We start from the raw sequence: 15997 nt of genomic DNA, 5'->3' as shown, positions 1-15997 counted from the left end.
AAATGTCCACAATCTCACACTAATGTTATTACTCATTTCACTGATCCCTGAGAGCTCCTGGCTAGTAGAGAAAAGAACTGTGACTTAGAAGAAGCTGCATGAGGAAGGGGAACAATTATGTATATTGTTTGGTTAGATTACAGACTCCTTACTATGTCAGACTCTTGTGATCCTTTCTGAATATTGGGTATCACCAGTTCACCAGTAGAGTCTAAGATTGGCACTTGCTGGGTGATGAAGGTTTGATCTTGAAGCTTCCTTTCATCCCTACAGTAATGACAAAGTAAGACTTGTCAACAACCACACCCATGGAACTTTGTTCAGAACAATATACTTGTTATGTTATTCTCACTCAATTCTAGTATGTATAAGATGTCTACAACCACCATTGTGATCAGGCTCATGTTCACTGCTTTGTCAAGAGAGCTTACCCAAACTCCTTTGTTGTTTCATCATCAGGACCAATATAGTCTGGAACTGGAGGTCTAGAACTCTGGCTGTATTTCCTGTAGTGGGTATAAGTTAACAATGAGGCAGTGTCTCCACATGCCCTGTATTTCAACTACACTTTAAAACTGCTAAAGGAAAAAAATAATAATAATAATAAATAAATAAATATAGGACTTCCCTGGTGGTGCAGTGGATAAGAATCCATCTGCCAATGCAGGGGACACAGGTTCGATCCCTGGTCTGGGAAGATCCCACATTCTGTGGAGCAACAAAACCCATGGCCACAACTACTGAGCCTGTGCTCTAGAGCCCGCGTGCCACAACTACTGAGCCCACATGCTGCAACTACTGAAGCCCATGCTCCGCAACAAGAGAAGTCACTGCAAGGAGAAGCCCGTGCACCACAACAAAGAGTAGCCCCCGCTCACCACAGCTAGAGAAAGCCAGCATGCATCAACGAAGACCCAACGCAGCCAAAAATAAATAACAGACATTTTAAAAAAATAATAAATATAAAACTGCTAAAGGGAAATGCTTCAGTTGGATGGGCTTCTTATTTTCAAAAATGAGCTTTCATACACACAGAGGCAGTATAATATTAGGCAAGTTAATTTAAACTTACATTCTCTTAAAGTTGAGACCTGTTGAACTTAAGAAATGGAAATATTTATGAATATAATCATGATGATACTCATAAAATAGCTATTAAGGGCTTCCCTCGTGGCACAGTGGTTAAGAATCAGCCTGCCAATGCAGGGGACACGGGTTCGAGCCCTGGTCCAGGAAGATCCCACGTGCCGCAGAGCAACTAAGCCTGTGTGCCACAGCTACTGAGCCCACGTGCCACAACTACTGAAGCCCACGCGCCTAGAGCCTGTGCTCCACAACAAGAGAAGCCACCGCAATGAGAGGCCTGCACACCGCAACGAAGAGTAGCCTCTGTTCGCCACAACTAGAGAAAGCTCACGTGCAGCAACGAAGACCCAATGCAGCCAAAATATTAATAATAATAATAATAAACAGCTATTAATGGTGATGGGCAAGGTTGAACCAGAGTACTGACCAAAAGCAAGGCCAAAACATTCCCTTCCCACAAAAAGAATCTCAAAACACAGGAAAGTTACCAATTTAGATAGACCCAGTATGAAAATTTTTTCTTACACTTTGGAAATTCTAGTTTAAGAACAGAAAAATAGGCCCTCTTGCTCTCTGAGATGGCTCACATTCTGTCTATTGAGTGTGTATCACCCTGAATAAATCTGCTTTCAATCTAAAAAAAAAAACCAGGAAATCAACATCATTCATTCAACATTCTAATTTGAAAGTGAGATTAACAGAGTTACAAAAAGTATAGTAGGTTGATTTGCCAGCAGAGAAAGACACACCCCACTCCTAAAACTTGTCCTCAATTAGGTGCATATGAAAGCAGCATAACCCCATTCAAAATCTGGCTATATTAAATAGTCCAAAAATAATGCATGAAAAAAAGTACCTTAGATACTTCTAGTGCCTGAGATATAGCCAGAGTGATTGTTGATGCACTAAAGAGTGCAGTTTATTGGTTATACTCCTTTGAGTTAGTTCAATCACAAAGAAAAATATTGTATTGTTGGATTCACAATCATATACAACCGTGAACTCTTACCAACTTCCTAATTACTCCACTTGCCTTGGAAGACCTTTTATCATCTAATTCCTCCCCCGCTGGTTTGAGCTTTCTCATTTCATCTCAACATGTCACCATCCTATTCCTATCTTATCTTTTTTTCATCCAACAGGCTTAGACATCATCCCATTGTGGCCAGTTCAAGTTCACTGATTTGGTGTGAAAGATTTCACCCAAATTCCTTTGTTTCTCCAAGTGTTGAAAACAACACAGTGTGGAATTTGAGGCCTGGTACTCTGGCTGTATTTCCTGGGGTACAGAAATACCAACTCACAAGGAGACAGACATTCAGTGCCTACAGTCTGGATCCTACCCCTACCTCTTCAATTAAACTCTTTGAAAGTCTACCAGAGACGCAAAAGCCATTTCAAAATCCCCCATCTTCCATTCAGCCTATAATTCTTTAAACTCTTCTCTTTGGGTTGTACTCTTTTTTTATTCTCCTGTTTAATTGTGGTTATTCCTAAAGGTTCTAGTCTCAGCCCCTTTATTCCTGTATCTTCATCCACTTCCCTAAACTCAACTACCAATTTTCACTAAACATGCTCCAATCTCCCTTCCTAAACTCTCGTGTGTACTCCAATCACTCTTTGCAAATGCCTTAAGTGGTTTTCACTCCAATATGTTGCCACATCTCCAGTACAGCACTGAAAATACTACTTGTATTTCTTCTGCCTAGAATGTTTTTTCCACCCCCTTTTGTTCCTACTTACCTTTAGAGATCAGCTCAAGCTTCTGCTTCCTCAGAGACTTTCCTGATCTCCTCAATTAGGTCAGATTCCCCTAATCTAGGCTCTCTTACCACTGTATACCACTCCTTTGAACCTATGTCATAGTTGTATTTTTTATTTGTGTGATGATTTGAACAATGTTTTTCTTCCATGTAGACCAAAAACTCCCTGAAATCAAGCATGATGTCTTTATTTGCTCAACACTATATCCTCAGTAAATAGTTGGCACTCAGTATGTATATGTTAAATGAATTAGCGGATGGATTAAATAAAATTTAAACATTTCCCTCACACTGGCTTTCCCGATTTTTCATTTGCCTTTCATACCACCATTCCTTCATTTCTTAAGCTTAAAAATCTTAAACATTTACTCCTTTTCTTTATTCCTTTTGTCCTTTATCACCAAGTCCTGTTTCTCCTTCCTTACTTTCTCTCAGTTTCCCCCCTTTATTCCGACTGCCCTCACTCTTGCCTAAACCCCTCACGGCTGCGTGCCCAGAGCAGTGCAGCAGCTTCTGTTGGTCCCAACTCTATTTCTGTCCTCCAATCCATCATACATGTCACTGTGTTAGGTTAAGGTCAGCTCTGAGAACAATGACCTGTGAACCCTTGCAGTGAGAGAGTATGAGTCTGGCTTCTTGCTCTTTGTATTCCTTTAAGGCAGAGAAGAAAACGATGTTACATTACTCTAGAATCTACAAAAGCTCAGGATTTTCTGCATGGTTTTTAAGGCTCATCATAATTCAATCTATAGGTTAAACCTTATTTCTAATTAGTAATTACTCTCTAGCATCACCAAATTTCCTCAAGACAGGCAGTTTCTCCTCAATGTTGCCTAAATACCCTACACCCATTCCTAACTCTGGGCTTTTTCTTAGGCTGTCTACCCCTTGCCTGATGTGCCCTCCTGCTCTACCACTATCCTACAAGGCACCCCACAGAGTCACCCTCTTTCAATCTTCCCTGACTACTCTAGCCCACTGACATATTGTCTGAATTCCATCTTTACATTATTGTGCCACCTAATTTTTTTCCTTGTTATGCTTGGTTTTATTTGGGCAACCAAATTGTAAGCTTTTTGAGATCAAAGGCAATGTCCCTTGATTCTTTTGAATCCCCACAATACAATGGTGCCAAGCATTTAACAAGCAATCAGTAAGTGGTTGATTTATTTTAGCCACTTTATAGTTACTATAAAGTGACTATAACCAGGGTTATAGTCACTGATAAAACATAATGAAGAAAGAGAGTGAAACTAATCATTAAAAATAATTATTTGGAGTACCTGTGGCTTTCTGTTTTCCTTTCCAGGTCTTTTTCTTGGTATTAGAGATCCCCTTGATTAATAATCAGCTTTAAAATAATTTACTTATCTTTGCAGACCAATACAATCTTAACAATTGTTATGCTTCTCTTTAGTTACCACTCATTCAGCTGAACAACGTTATACCTTCTCAGGAAGCATTACCTTAAACACCTAAGATTAATCGATTTTCTTTCCCCTTTAACTCTAATACCTCTTTCATTTTTGTGCTCACTTACACATCTCCCATTCTTTATCTCTGGGACTTGCAGTAGCTAAGCAGTATGACCCTTCTATATTGATATTTTCTGGTCCTTTCCCATTCCCTTAATTCTAAGTAAGAATATGTTCACTTTTCCTATATGGCCTCTAGGTTTGATAGCAAATTGGTATTTCACTACTGAAATAGGGAGTTACCTAGGAACAAAGCCATTCATTTTTGCAAAGAGCAACCTCAAGACTTTCTCTTTCTGCTCCCAGGTCAAATCTCCAATGTCCATATTTCCTTGAATATCTGTCCTAAAGAATTTCAAAGAAAAAAATGAAAAAAAATGGTCAAAGTAAGCATCTCTTCTTTTTAAAAAATATAAAATATGTAAACATGAGAAAATTTCTAAATCATAACTGAATAGTATGAGGTTTCCAAATGGAATGACTACAAAGCAAACCATGTCCATTACAAAATCATAAATTTGAAAAGCACATTAACATGGTAGCCAATTTGAAGTGTTATGTAGTCATTAAACTGAAAATAAGAAAAACTCTAACAACATGAAAAAAATCTGTACTCAAACATTAAGCAAATAAGCAAAAAAGAAAGTTGTAATGCAATATTATGTATCCAGATAACACGAGGACAAAAGGTACAAGAAAAAAACAGTTGTTTGGTGAAATTATTGATAAATTCCTTTTTAGCAAGTCTGTAGTATTAGATATTTTGTTATGAAAATAGTGATAAGAGGTAAATGTATAAAATAACATGTAACTTATCTAGTCTATTTCTTACCTCCAAATAATTTCATCAAACAACTGTTTTTTTTCTTGTACCTTTTGTCTTTGTATGTATCATTATCTGCTTAAGAGGCAGCTAAGCCTTCCAGGAAGGTATTTATCTATACCATAACTTTTCCAAAGGATCCATAGTCTACTTGCTATTTACAAAAGTTGGCTGACATGTAGATAGAGTATTGATGTATAATGTAAGAAATATTTTTTCATATACATCAGTTGGGTTAGTATTAAGTTTAGGTTTTGCCTTATAATCACCATATACTTTAATTGTCCTTCCCCCATCTGCCTCTTAAGCAGATAATGTAATATTTTAACTACAATTTCTGCCTTCCTGGCAGAAATCCTATTGAACACTAGGATTAAAGTGATAAGTTGCTCATGAGGCAGAATTGGGAAGTGTCCAGTTTCTGTAACAACAATGTGGAGAATCATTTTATGTACCGTCCTCTGAAAACTTATATACCACTTAGTATACAGTAGATTTTTAAAAATGTAAAAGAAACTGCCTTATGTATGGTGGGGACTCAACTTGCTTGACTTATTAAATAAAAAAATAAAGTGAATCTCTTGGTAATAGTTATTATAATAACTATTATTATAATAGAATAATAGTAATAGTGTTATTAACAGACTTCTGAATATGGCAAGAAGGTAAAAAAACTATAGTATGGACATTTTTGAAGAAGAGTCATTGGCCATGTCCAACCTTCCCAACAGCTATACAATTTAAAAGAACCTACATATTAGACTATTAAAAAATAATTTAAAACAGAAAACACATTTGGAAGCCCTCTCAATAAGATGTTAAGTCATAGTAGTAAGGAGTCGTTTTAAGTTTCTTAAGGCCTTTGAAGAATCTAATCGTGTTGGGATATAAAACAATTTTTTCAGAATAATCTTTAAAATGCACTATAATTTAATCCATGGTTTATAGGGAGGAAAGTATTCAAACAGATTAAAATGCTAACAGGAAACAACAATTGTATATAGTCTACAAATGTCTCAATCATTCTACCACCTTTATCATGGTGGCAGTAGATCTCTAGTGTATTTTAAAGCCTTGTGGGGACTCTTTTGGTTAATACAATGATGGAGGGGGCACTACCGCGTGACCTCCAATCCACAGGACAGTTCTGTACAACAAAGAGTTGCTGCAAAGAATTGTTATATTGATTTTTTAAATTATAGGTTTGATTAGATATTGCTACCTATGAATTTCATCTCAGCATAGTAAAGGGAACATTATAAAATATTTGTGAAAAGTATGTTTATCAAAAATGTTTAACCTGAATCTAATCAAACCTTTATAACAAATTTATAGGAAACAAAATAAAGGAACATGTTAAAAGATATTACAATGACATTCAAAATGGAACAAATAATCCCTTTAACAAGTCTCTGTCACACAAAAAAGGGGGGACATCTACTAAGAATACCTACTAAGCCCCACACAGTATGCTAAGCATAGGGGTTACAAAGATGAGTAAGACAGTTCCTCTCCTCAAGTAACTTACTGAGTAATCTAGTCAATACTTAGATATTACCAAACTGAACTTTTCAGGGTTTTTATTTCTCTAAAGGGCACAAGAAGAGCAGTACAAAGGCAAAATATTAAAGCAATTATTAGTACCATTTATCGGCCTCCATAAGATCCTGATTCACACTGTTGGTGCTGTGCTCTCTGCCATCAAATGTTCGGATTTTGGGATATTCTGTTCTTCCTGCACACGCCTCTCTCATTTTAAAATTGAAAGCAGCTTGTGCTACCTGTTTATAATGCTTTCTGCTAAATAGGATCTGTTGCTTTACTTGGTGTAGAGCATCTAAAAAGAATCTTTCCACTTCTGTTCTTTCATCTAGTATGTTCTTGGCCAGCTTCTTTACTCGATTCATTTCCTTGTCCTTCATCTGAAGAAGACGCTGCAGCTTGAAAATTTCAATCCGACCCGCTTGGTTCTCTACCATTGCCTGCTGCTGCAGTTTTAAAACTTCAGTCTCAAACTCTTTGGTCATACAGCTCAGGGCAGTCTCCAGGCTTACTGCCTTCTTCTGAAGAGTTTGGATTTGTAATCTCTGCTGGGTAAGCTGCGTTATCTTTTCCTTAACCAACAGATCATTGATTTCCTAAAACAGAAAGATGAGAGAGGTGAGAGTTTTTTTTTTAATTAATTTCAAAACTTAAAAGTTCCTCACTAATATCCATTATTTCGTGAGATTTGAGTTTGAGGCCAGGTTGCAATGGCGATATTTTGCTATTCTGTGCATAAAGAATAAGAAACATCAAGAGTCCCTGTCTGGACTTAGGAAGGCCACAAATTTTGCTAATTAAGAAACTTTCCTTCCTCTAAAATTATGAAAAGTTCAATATTTTATATTATCAAAAAAAATTCCAAAATCAATAAGACTGTACAGTAAAACAGTAATTTAACAACTATATACTGCAAACTGTGGCAGTCTGCTAGTTGCCTATCCTAGTGTCCATTTTTCCGTTTCCTCCTTCGTAATAAAACCCCAATTTTATTCAGAAAGGTAGTAAGCCCAGCTGAAAATTCCCAGTTTCCCTTGTGTTCAGCAAAGCCACGTGACTAAGCTCTGATGGAAGAGCTGTGAGTAGAAATTTGTATAGGACTTCCAGGAAGAGCTCTAAAGGGAGGGGCATGCTGTTTTCCTTCCTGTCCTTCTTCTGCCCTGTTGTTAGAGCTCCAGCAGCTGCTGGGGGCCATGAGGTAACTCTGAGGAGATAAGCCATATATTGCAGAACAAAGTTGAGGAGCCCGAGTGTCTGCCGAATTTGTAGCACTACCATTCCAGCTCTGGATTGCTTACCTCCAGACTTCCTTTAGGGAGAGAATACACCTTACATGGGGAAACTATTGTTGTCACAGTTCCTAAGTGATTCAGAAACCAACTCTAAGCAAAGTAAAATGAATACTAAGGTAGTAGAGGACAGGAGTTATATTTACGTTTCGGATGTATTCTTTATAAAGCCAAGTCTAAAGTTTCTTATAAGTCATTCAGTAATTAACTTTTCAGATAAGAAAAATACACCATCCAGACAGAAGAAAAATTGTCCTATTGTCCTTATGTATCACTACTATACTCAATTCTTAGTATTCACCAACCCAATCTTTACAGAAAAGGAAACAAAATCTAAATGAACCTTTTGCTGTAAAAGAAAAGTCTCTGTCTCTTGCAACTTCTGAGAGTTTTTTTGTAGAGCATCGGCTTCCTTCAGGTGGTATGCGAGAGCTTTCTGGAGATAAATATTCTCTTTAAAAACAGCTCTTCCAGCATTGTTCAATTGCCTGAAATAGATAGATATAAGATCCCAAAACATAGACCTAAGTTTTAAATATTACCAAACTAGAACAATGACTGCTATATCCCCTAACATTAATAATAATGATCATCTGGAATTCCCTGGTGGTCCAGTGGTTAGGACTTGGCAATTTCACTGACGTGGCCCACCCGGGTTCAATCCCTCGTCAGGGAACTAAGATCCTGCAAGCTGCATGGGGCAATCAAAAATAAATAATAATCAATAATTTTAAAAAATAATTATGACCAGCACTTATTTAGCTTATGGTGGGTACTCAGTAGTTAGGTGGGGATCTTGAGAACTAAGTTCTCACCAGCAGGAAAGTAAAAAGGGACGTGTTACTTCCAGTCCAAGGCAATTAAGGGCAGGTATGAGTCTCCCATGCTCTCTCTTTGTACATGTGACTGGACATGAAGAACAAGATGGAAGCAGCCCAGGTTCCTGAATCACCCCTGGAGTAGAGCTGTCAGACCCACATGAGATTAGAAATAAACGACTGAGACTTAGTTGATTAACACAGTGCAGTTTAGTGTTACTTTCACTAATATACCTCAGGACAACTGTGCACAGTTGCCATTATTAACACCATTTTTAGATGAAGAAATTTAATTTCAAAAAAGTTAAGAAGTCTTCTTATAGTCAGTTAGTATACATGTTGAGAACCAAAGTTTAACTTCGAAGCCCAGGTTCTTTTCTCCACACTATGCTGCTACAAAAAGGGTGGATGGAAAAGGGGTGGGTACACAGAGAGAAAGAAACAGTGAAGGAAAGTAAACCAGAAAATTTGAAGAAAGCAAGCCAAGAGAGAAGGGGGTAGAAAACATGATAAGAACACAAAAGACTAGCAAAGAGGTAAGAGAGGCTATTAGAAAGAAAGAAGAGGCAGCGATCTCCTACACAACAGCTTCATGGTGGGCTCTGTCTGCCAGCATTATTATCTTCTTCTCAGCCTCTTTTTCTAGTCGGTGCTAAAAAAGAAAATAGGCTGTTTTAATACGGTTATATTTCTAACAACAAATTTTACACATAAAAAGTTAAGTATTTATTTTATAATGTCAAATAAAATACTCCTGTCCACATGACCTGATGTGAAGTACTCCAAGTATCAATGGAGGAGCCAGCAAAGAGTATAGGGTGAACACAGGGACTTTAGGGTACTTCCCAATTTCACCATTAAAAAAGCAAAATGACATATAAATAGAAAAAAATTCCACATCAGACCTGGAAAGCAGAGCTGGGAGAAATTTCTGTTAAATACAATGTGATGAGAATCATTTATTCATTCATTCAACAAATTCCTATTGAGTACTAATAGTGTACCAGATTTTTTAGATACTAGAGATGCTGTGGTGAACATAACAGATAAGGTTCCTGTTCTCATGGAGCTTATATTCTAGGATGAGATCCAAACAATAATAATAATTAAAATGCATTGAGCATTTACTATGTGCCAGGCATGGTTCTACACATGTATTATTTACTTCTCACAACAATGTAATTAGATACCTATGAATTAGGTACTATTATTGTCCCCAAAGACAAGGACTGAGGAAACTGAGAGAAAGGTTAGTGACTTGTCCAAAATCATATAGCTAGTAAATGGCAGAGCAGGGATTCATACGCAGGCAATTTGATGCTATACAACCTCCCAGCAAGTAAACAAATAAGAGAATTAATAGACTGTGATAAATGCTATAAATGAAATAAATGGGGTAATGAAATAGATAGTAACCGAGGGAGGTAATTTTAGATTGGGTTTAGGGATTATCTCTTTGAGGGGATGACATTTGAGCTCTGAAGAATGAGAATAAGCCAGAACTGCAATAAGAACATTTCAGGAAGAGAGAATAGCAAGTACAAAAATATGCAGGTGGGGAAGGGTTTGGTGGTTCAAGGAACAGAAAGGATTAAATGGGAAAACACAACAAAATACTAATAACCTGAGGGAAGTCCTTTATATGATCAGGTGGAACATGCTGAGGTATGAGATGAATGAACAGGGCTTACTAGAAAGCCCACTGCCATGGACCAGCAGCACTGGGGCTCAAACCAGTATAGGAGTTTGTATCTAACTATGAAGTCTGTACCTCACATGGTAAGGCAGACAGTGCTGTGGCTGGACAACCCAACACTCGTTCCCATCCTCCTTTTTCCTTCCCAGCTTCCACCAGTGGCTGGAGAAACAAAACACCCCTTTTCCCTGGCGTCCATTATAACATGGTTCTGGACGATCAGAGAGATGTAAGAAGAAATCTGCTAGGAGCTTCTGGGGAAAATTTTATGGTTTCCAGATAAAAGGGACAGATACAGATGGAGCCTCCCTTCTTCCCGCCCTAAGAGAGATGACTCTCAGAGCTGCATTAACTAACCATCTTGCAATTATGAGGGAAAGGCCAGCAGCCACCTACTTCCAGACATAAAAATCCTATTTATATAAGCACTGTCATTCAAGTAATCTGTAAACTGACCAAGCACTTCTAACATTTGTTTGTGGAATGTTACACCAAGTAGGAGAGAGATCAAGTGTAGGGTGGAGTGAGGAAAGAGGCAGCTGAGAGCAGCCCAGTCCTGAGCACTTCCATTCCTAACAGTGCCAGGAAGTGCCTGAGAGGGAAAGCATCTAGATACTGCTCCTGCCCCACTCCCAGGTTATTCAATACACAAACTGGAAACCTAGAGCCACTTTTAAAGCAAATCCTTTTATATAAACCTGATATGAGTACTTATTTGCCTCAGTCTCACTTCCCTACATTCCCACCGATTTGTGAAAAAAATTATTCATTTATTTCCTAAGGATGAAAAATTAAAGAAAATATTAAAAGAATTAAAGAAAAACCAGGGGGACTCTGAGAGTTAACTTTAGAAGCACAGAGAAATGTGGAAGTTTGTGATGTGCTAAGGAACATTTTTGAGCCCCCTTTTTATTTATTTATTTATTTATAGCTGCTTTGGGTCTTCGTTGCTGCACACACAGGGGCTACTCTTCATGGCGGTGCGCGGGCTTCTCACTGCAGTGGCTTCTCTTGTTGCAGAGCATGGGCTCTAGGCGCACGGGCTTCAGTAGTTGTGGCTCACGGGCTTTAGAGCGCAGGCTCAGTAGTTGTGGCGCACAGGCTTAGTTGCTCCACGGCATGTGGGATCTTCCTGGACCAGGGCTCGAACCTGTGTCCCCTGCACTGGCAGGCGGATTCTACACCACGGTGCCACCAGGGAAGTCCTGAGCCCCTTTTATTAATATCCTTAGTTGGCTTGACTAAGGGAAGACCCTCATGTGTATCAGAGCAACCTCTCTAATCCCATCTCCCCTACAAAAAGTGGTACATGGAGATTTAGTTCTGCCAGGAGACACCAAGCTGGGGTGGGGGATGTGTCCTGAAGCCTTGGTCAGATGACAATCTCTCTTGAGGATTTCAAGAGTCTCTAACTAAGAGGGGGGAAAAAGATAATCTTCTAATAAGATACCAAATGAAAAGCTGATGTCTCAGAATACATATAAATATACTTACGTCGTTCTAGTACACAATATATTTATTTATTAATGCAAATATGCTGTACCTTTTCTTCCAAAAACCTGCGTTCCAATCTCCTAAGAGTCTCCTGATGTTTCTGCTCTGTGTTCCTTAAGCCCTCCTTCAGCTAAAATTAAAATAACGAAGAAAAGAATGATCAGTAGGAAATGGGGTGGATTGGGGCATAATCCTGGAAAATTCTCTGTCAAGAAATATTTTCTGTTATACATTACCTCTTAATCCTGAACACACAGAAAAACTCCATGCCCTCCCTCTGAGTACCATACTTCTCATAATCGTCTATAGATTTACAAGATCAGTATTGAGTTTCTAAAAAGCTTTTCATGAATAACAGTTTTCAGAACATTCAGATAAGTTATTATCATATTCATTTCCCCCCCCAAATACCTTCATTTTAAACATGTGGACTTACAGAGTCATAATATTTTAGAATTACCAGGAATCTTAGGAGTCAGACTATACAAATCTCCCACTTAATATAGGAATCTCTTCTATGAGAAAAATATCTAGAGACAGAAGCATCACTAATCAAATCCTATTAATTCACTAGGCTGCCCTTTTAAGAGTTCCCATTTTTAGAAAATTCTTCCTAGTATCAATCTAAAAAGTATCTCCCTGTGATTCCCATAGACAGATCCTTCTATCCTCTAAAACTACATAGAATAAAAAGGACATAAAATTCTTCCAGGCAAAGAGAATTGAGCTAACTTAAAGCTATGATCCTGAAGGCTCTATATACTGGCAAGAACCAATCAGATTGAAATCGGCACACTCAATCTAATATTCATGCCACAAAAAAAGGCAGTAGAGAAGAGCTTTCCATCACACAGAGCAGAGAGTTCAACTGTTACCTCGCTGACTTACCAGCTGTTTGGGCAAATCACTTACCTTCTCTAAGTCTCAAGTCTCCAGGGTAAAAAGAGGATAATAATAGTAGCTATTTTCAGAGAGGTGTGACAAAGATTAAATAACAAATAACACACACAAAATACTTAGAATAGTAACCATTTAATACAGAGGTTAGTTATTTTATGTCTAATATTGTCCTCCCTTATACTTCACAATTTTCCTTACTGTGATCTCTGTCCTAACAGTATTAAATCTCCATTTGATCCATATCATATGATTTCAGATGTTCTTCTTTCTTCCTGTATTTTTTATACAATTAAAAAAAATGGCCTCATATTGTCAAAGACTTTCAAAATTAATGTCAATATATAAATTTGTGGAAATGTCTACCATCCCAGTGGGATGGGGGTGGACCTTTCAATTGCCATTGGGGTCCCCAAAAATCTATAAATTAATAAATAAATCTTTTGGAAGATAATTAGGCAATGCATATGAAAAACCTTAAAAGTTCACGTTCTAATTTAACCTATAAATTTCACTATAACTTCTAGGAAGTTATCCTAAAAACTAATCAAAAATATAGAAAAATACTTTGTTACTTAGATGTTCCTCAGTTTATAATAGTGAAAAATTAGAAAAAAGTCCAAATGTCCAACAACGAGGGACCGATTAGTAAATCACGATATAGCTACCCAATGAAATTCCATGCATCTAGTCAAAAGGTTTTATAGAAAAATACATAATGGCATTGAAAAATGTTCACAATATGTAAAGTGAAAAAATCAGGCTAACAAACAATTTGTACATCATAACCTCATTGTTGTAAAAATAGCATATATCGTAGATACTTTAAAATATATTTATACATAGCAGAGGTGGAAAAAATAAAGACAGTATACCAAAATATTAACAATGGTTATCTTTGAGTAACATAGTTGTGAGGAGAGGGTTTTTCATTTTCTTTTATCAGCTAAATTTGCTGAAATGGGTATCATCACTTTGTCAAAAGAAGAAAGACTAAAACAAATTATTTTAAAAATATTAATTGCAACCTACCAATGTATGCTCCTTTTGTTAATCAGGTAATGGAAATAATTTTTCTTTAAATTTGTGCTTTGAATACCTAAACTTAATTGGCCTCTTTTAAATTTGTATAATGAATCCTATAGCACAGTATAATTAATTTTCCTCCCTTTTTTTAAATTCATGGGCCCCACACCTGCCTTAATTCTTCCATATTTGGGATTCCGCATAACCATCTTATTTTTTCCCATTAGCCAGTATCTTTTGCTTTTGAATTTTAAGTTTTCCTGGCCCACCACCCCTCTTTCAAAGGGCTGAAATTTATTTCTCCACTAGGTGGCAACATTATTCTTTAAAAAAAATCACACCAAGGCCCAAAAGAATATGCACAACTAGTTTTTTTTTTTTTTTAACATCTTTATTGGAGTATAATTGCTTTACAATGTTGTGTTAGTTTCTGCTGTATCACAAAGTGAATCAGCTATATGTATACATATATCCCCATAGCCTCATAACCCCTTCCTCTTGAGCCTCCCTTCCACCCTCCCTATCCCACCCCTCTAGGTGGTCACAAAGCACCGAGCTGATCTCCCTGTGCTATGTGGCTGCTTCCCACTAGCTATCTACCTTACGTTTGGTAGTGTATATATGTCCATGCCTCTCTCTCACTTAGTCACAGTGTACCCTTCCCCCTCCCCATATCCTCAAGTCCATTCTCAAGTAGGTCTGTGTCTTTATTCCTGTTTTACCCCTAGGTCCTTCATGACATTTTTTTTCTTAAATTCCATATATATGTGTTAGCATACGGTATTTGTTTTTCTCTTTCTGACTTACTTCACTCTGTATGACAGACTCTAGGTCCATCCACCTCACTACAAATAACTCAATTTCGTTTCTTTTTATGGCTGAGTAATATTCCATTGTATATATGTGCCACATCTTCTTTATCCATTCATCTGTTGATGCACACTTAGGTTGCTTCCATGTCCTGGCTATTGTAAATAGAGCTGCAATGAACATTTTGGTACATGACTCTTTTTGAATTATAGTTTTCTCAGGGTATATGCCCAGTAGTGGGATTGCTGGATCGTACGGTAGTTCTATTTTTAGTTTTTTAAGGAACCTCCATACTGTTCTCCATAGTGGCTGTATCAATTTACATTCCCACCAACAGTGCAAGAGGGTTCCCTTTTCTCCACACCCTCTCCAGCATTTATTGTTTGTAGATTTTTTGATGATGGCCATTCTGACTGGTGTGAGGTGATACCTCATTGTAGTTTTGATTTGCATTTCTCTAATGATTAGTGATGTTGAGCATCCTTTCATGTGTTTGTTGGCAATCTGTATATCTTCCTTGGAGAAATGTCTATTTAGGTCTTCTGCCCTTTTTCGGATTGGGTTGTTTGTTTTTTTGATATTGAGCTGCATGAGCTGCTTGTAAATTTTGGACATTAATCCTTTGTCAGTTGCTTCGTTTGCAAATATTTTCTCCCATTCTGAAGGTTGTCTTTTCGTCTTGTTTATGGTTTCCTTTGCTGTGCAAAAGCTTTTAAGTTTCATTAGGTCCCATTTGTTTATTTTTGTTTTTATTTTCATGACTCTAGGAGGTGGGTCAAAAAGGATCTTGCTTGCAGAACACATAAGAGTGTTCTGCCTATGTTTTCCTCTAAGAGTTTTATAGTGTCTGGCCTTACATTTAGGTCTTTAATCCATTTTGAGCTTATTTTGGTGTATGGTGTTAGGAATTTCATTCTTTTACATGTAGCTGTCCAGTTTTCCCAGTACCACTTATTGAAGAGGCTGTCTTTTCTCCATTGTATATTCTTGCCTCCTTTATCAAAGATAAGGTGACCATATGTGTGTGGGTTATCTCTGGGTTTTCTATCCTGTTCCATTGATCTATATTTCTGTTTTTGTGCCAGTACCATACTGTCTTGATTACTGTAGCTTTGTAGTATAGTCTGAAGTCAGGGAGCCTGATTCCTCCAGCTCCGTTTTTCTTCCTCAAGATTGCTTTGGCTATTTGGGGTCTTTTGTGTTTCCATACAACTTGTGAAATTTTTTGTTCTAGTTCTGTGAAAAAGGCCATTGGTAGTTTGATAAAGATTGCATTGA

At 37.4% G+C, this 15997-nt stretch overlaps 1 protein-coding gene across 7 annotated transcripts in view; it reads right to left on the bottom strand.

Moving 5' to 3' along the window:
- BBOF1 (basal body orientation factor 1) overlaps window positions 1-15997 on the bottom strand; it is a gene marked incomplete at its 3' end in the record, with an annotated part of 37651 nt that overhangs the window by 4555 nt on the left and 17099 nt on the right. For 2 of the 7 annotated variants that reach the window (XM_081229763.1, XM_081229764.1), the window contains exons 5-12: window positions 12036-12116; window positions 9378-9448; window positions 8322-8466; window positions 6792-7285; window positions 4568-4669; window positions 1073-1099; window positions 432-506; window positions 153-267 (exon numbers count right to left, since the gene is read on the bottom strand). In XM_081229763.1, the coding sequence (XP_081085889.1) occupies window positions 153-267; window positions 432-506; window positions 1073-1099; window positions 4568-4669; window positions 6792-7285; window positions 8322-8466; window positions 9378-9448; window positions 12036-12116 (1110 nt within the window). Of the gene's footprint in view, window positions 1-137; window positions 268-430; window positions 507-1072; window positions 1100-1193; window positions 1721-4567; window positions 4670-6791; window positions 7286-8321; window positions 8467-9377; window positions 9449-12035; window positions 12117-15997 lie in introns of those variants that run through there. The other 5 variants (XM_081229762.1, XM_081229765.1, XR_014015451.1 and 2 more) reach the window with 5 other exon arrangements.

This window comes from Mesoplodon bidens (assembly GCF_964165515.1).
Source record: "Mesoplodon bidens genome assembly, chromosome: 3".
Lineage (NCBI taxonomy): Eukaryota > Metazoa > Chordata > Mammalia > Artiodactyla > Ziphiidae > Mesoplodon > Mesoplodon bidens.
The sequence above is the reverse complement of the archived record's forward strand: the minus strand, read 5'-3'. Positions and strand labels throughout refer to the sequence as shown.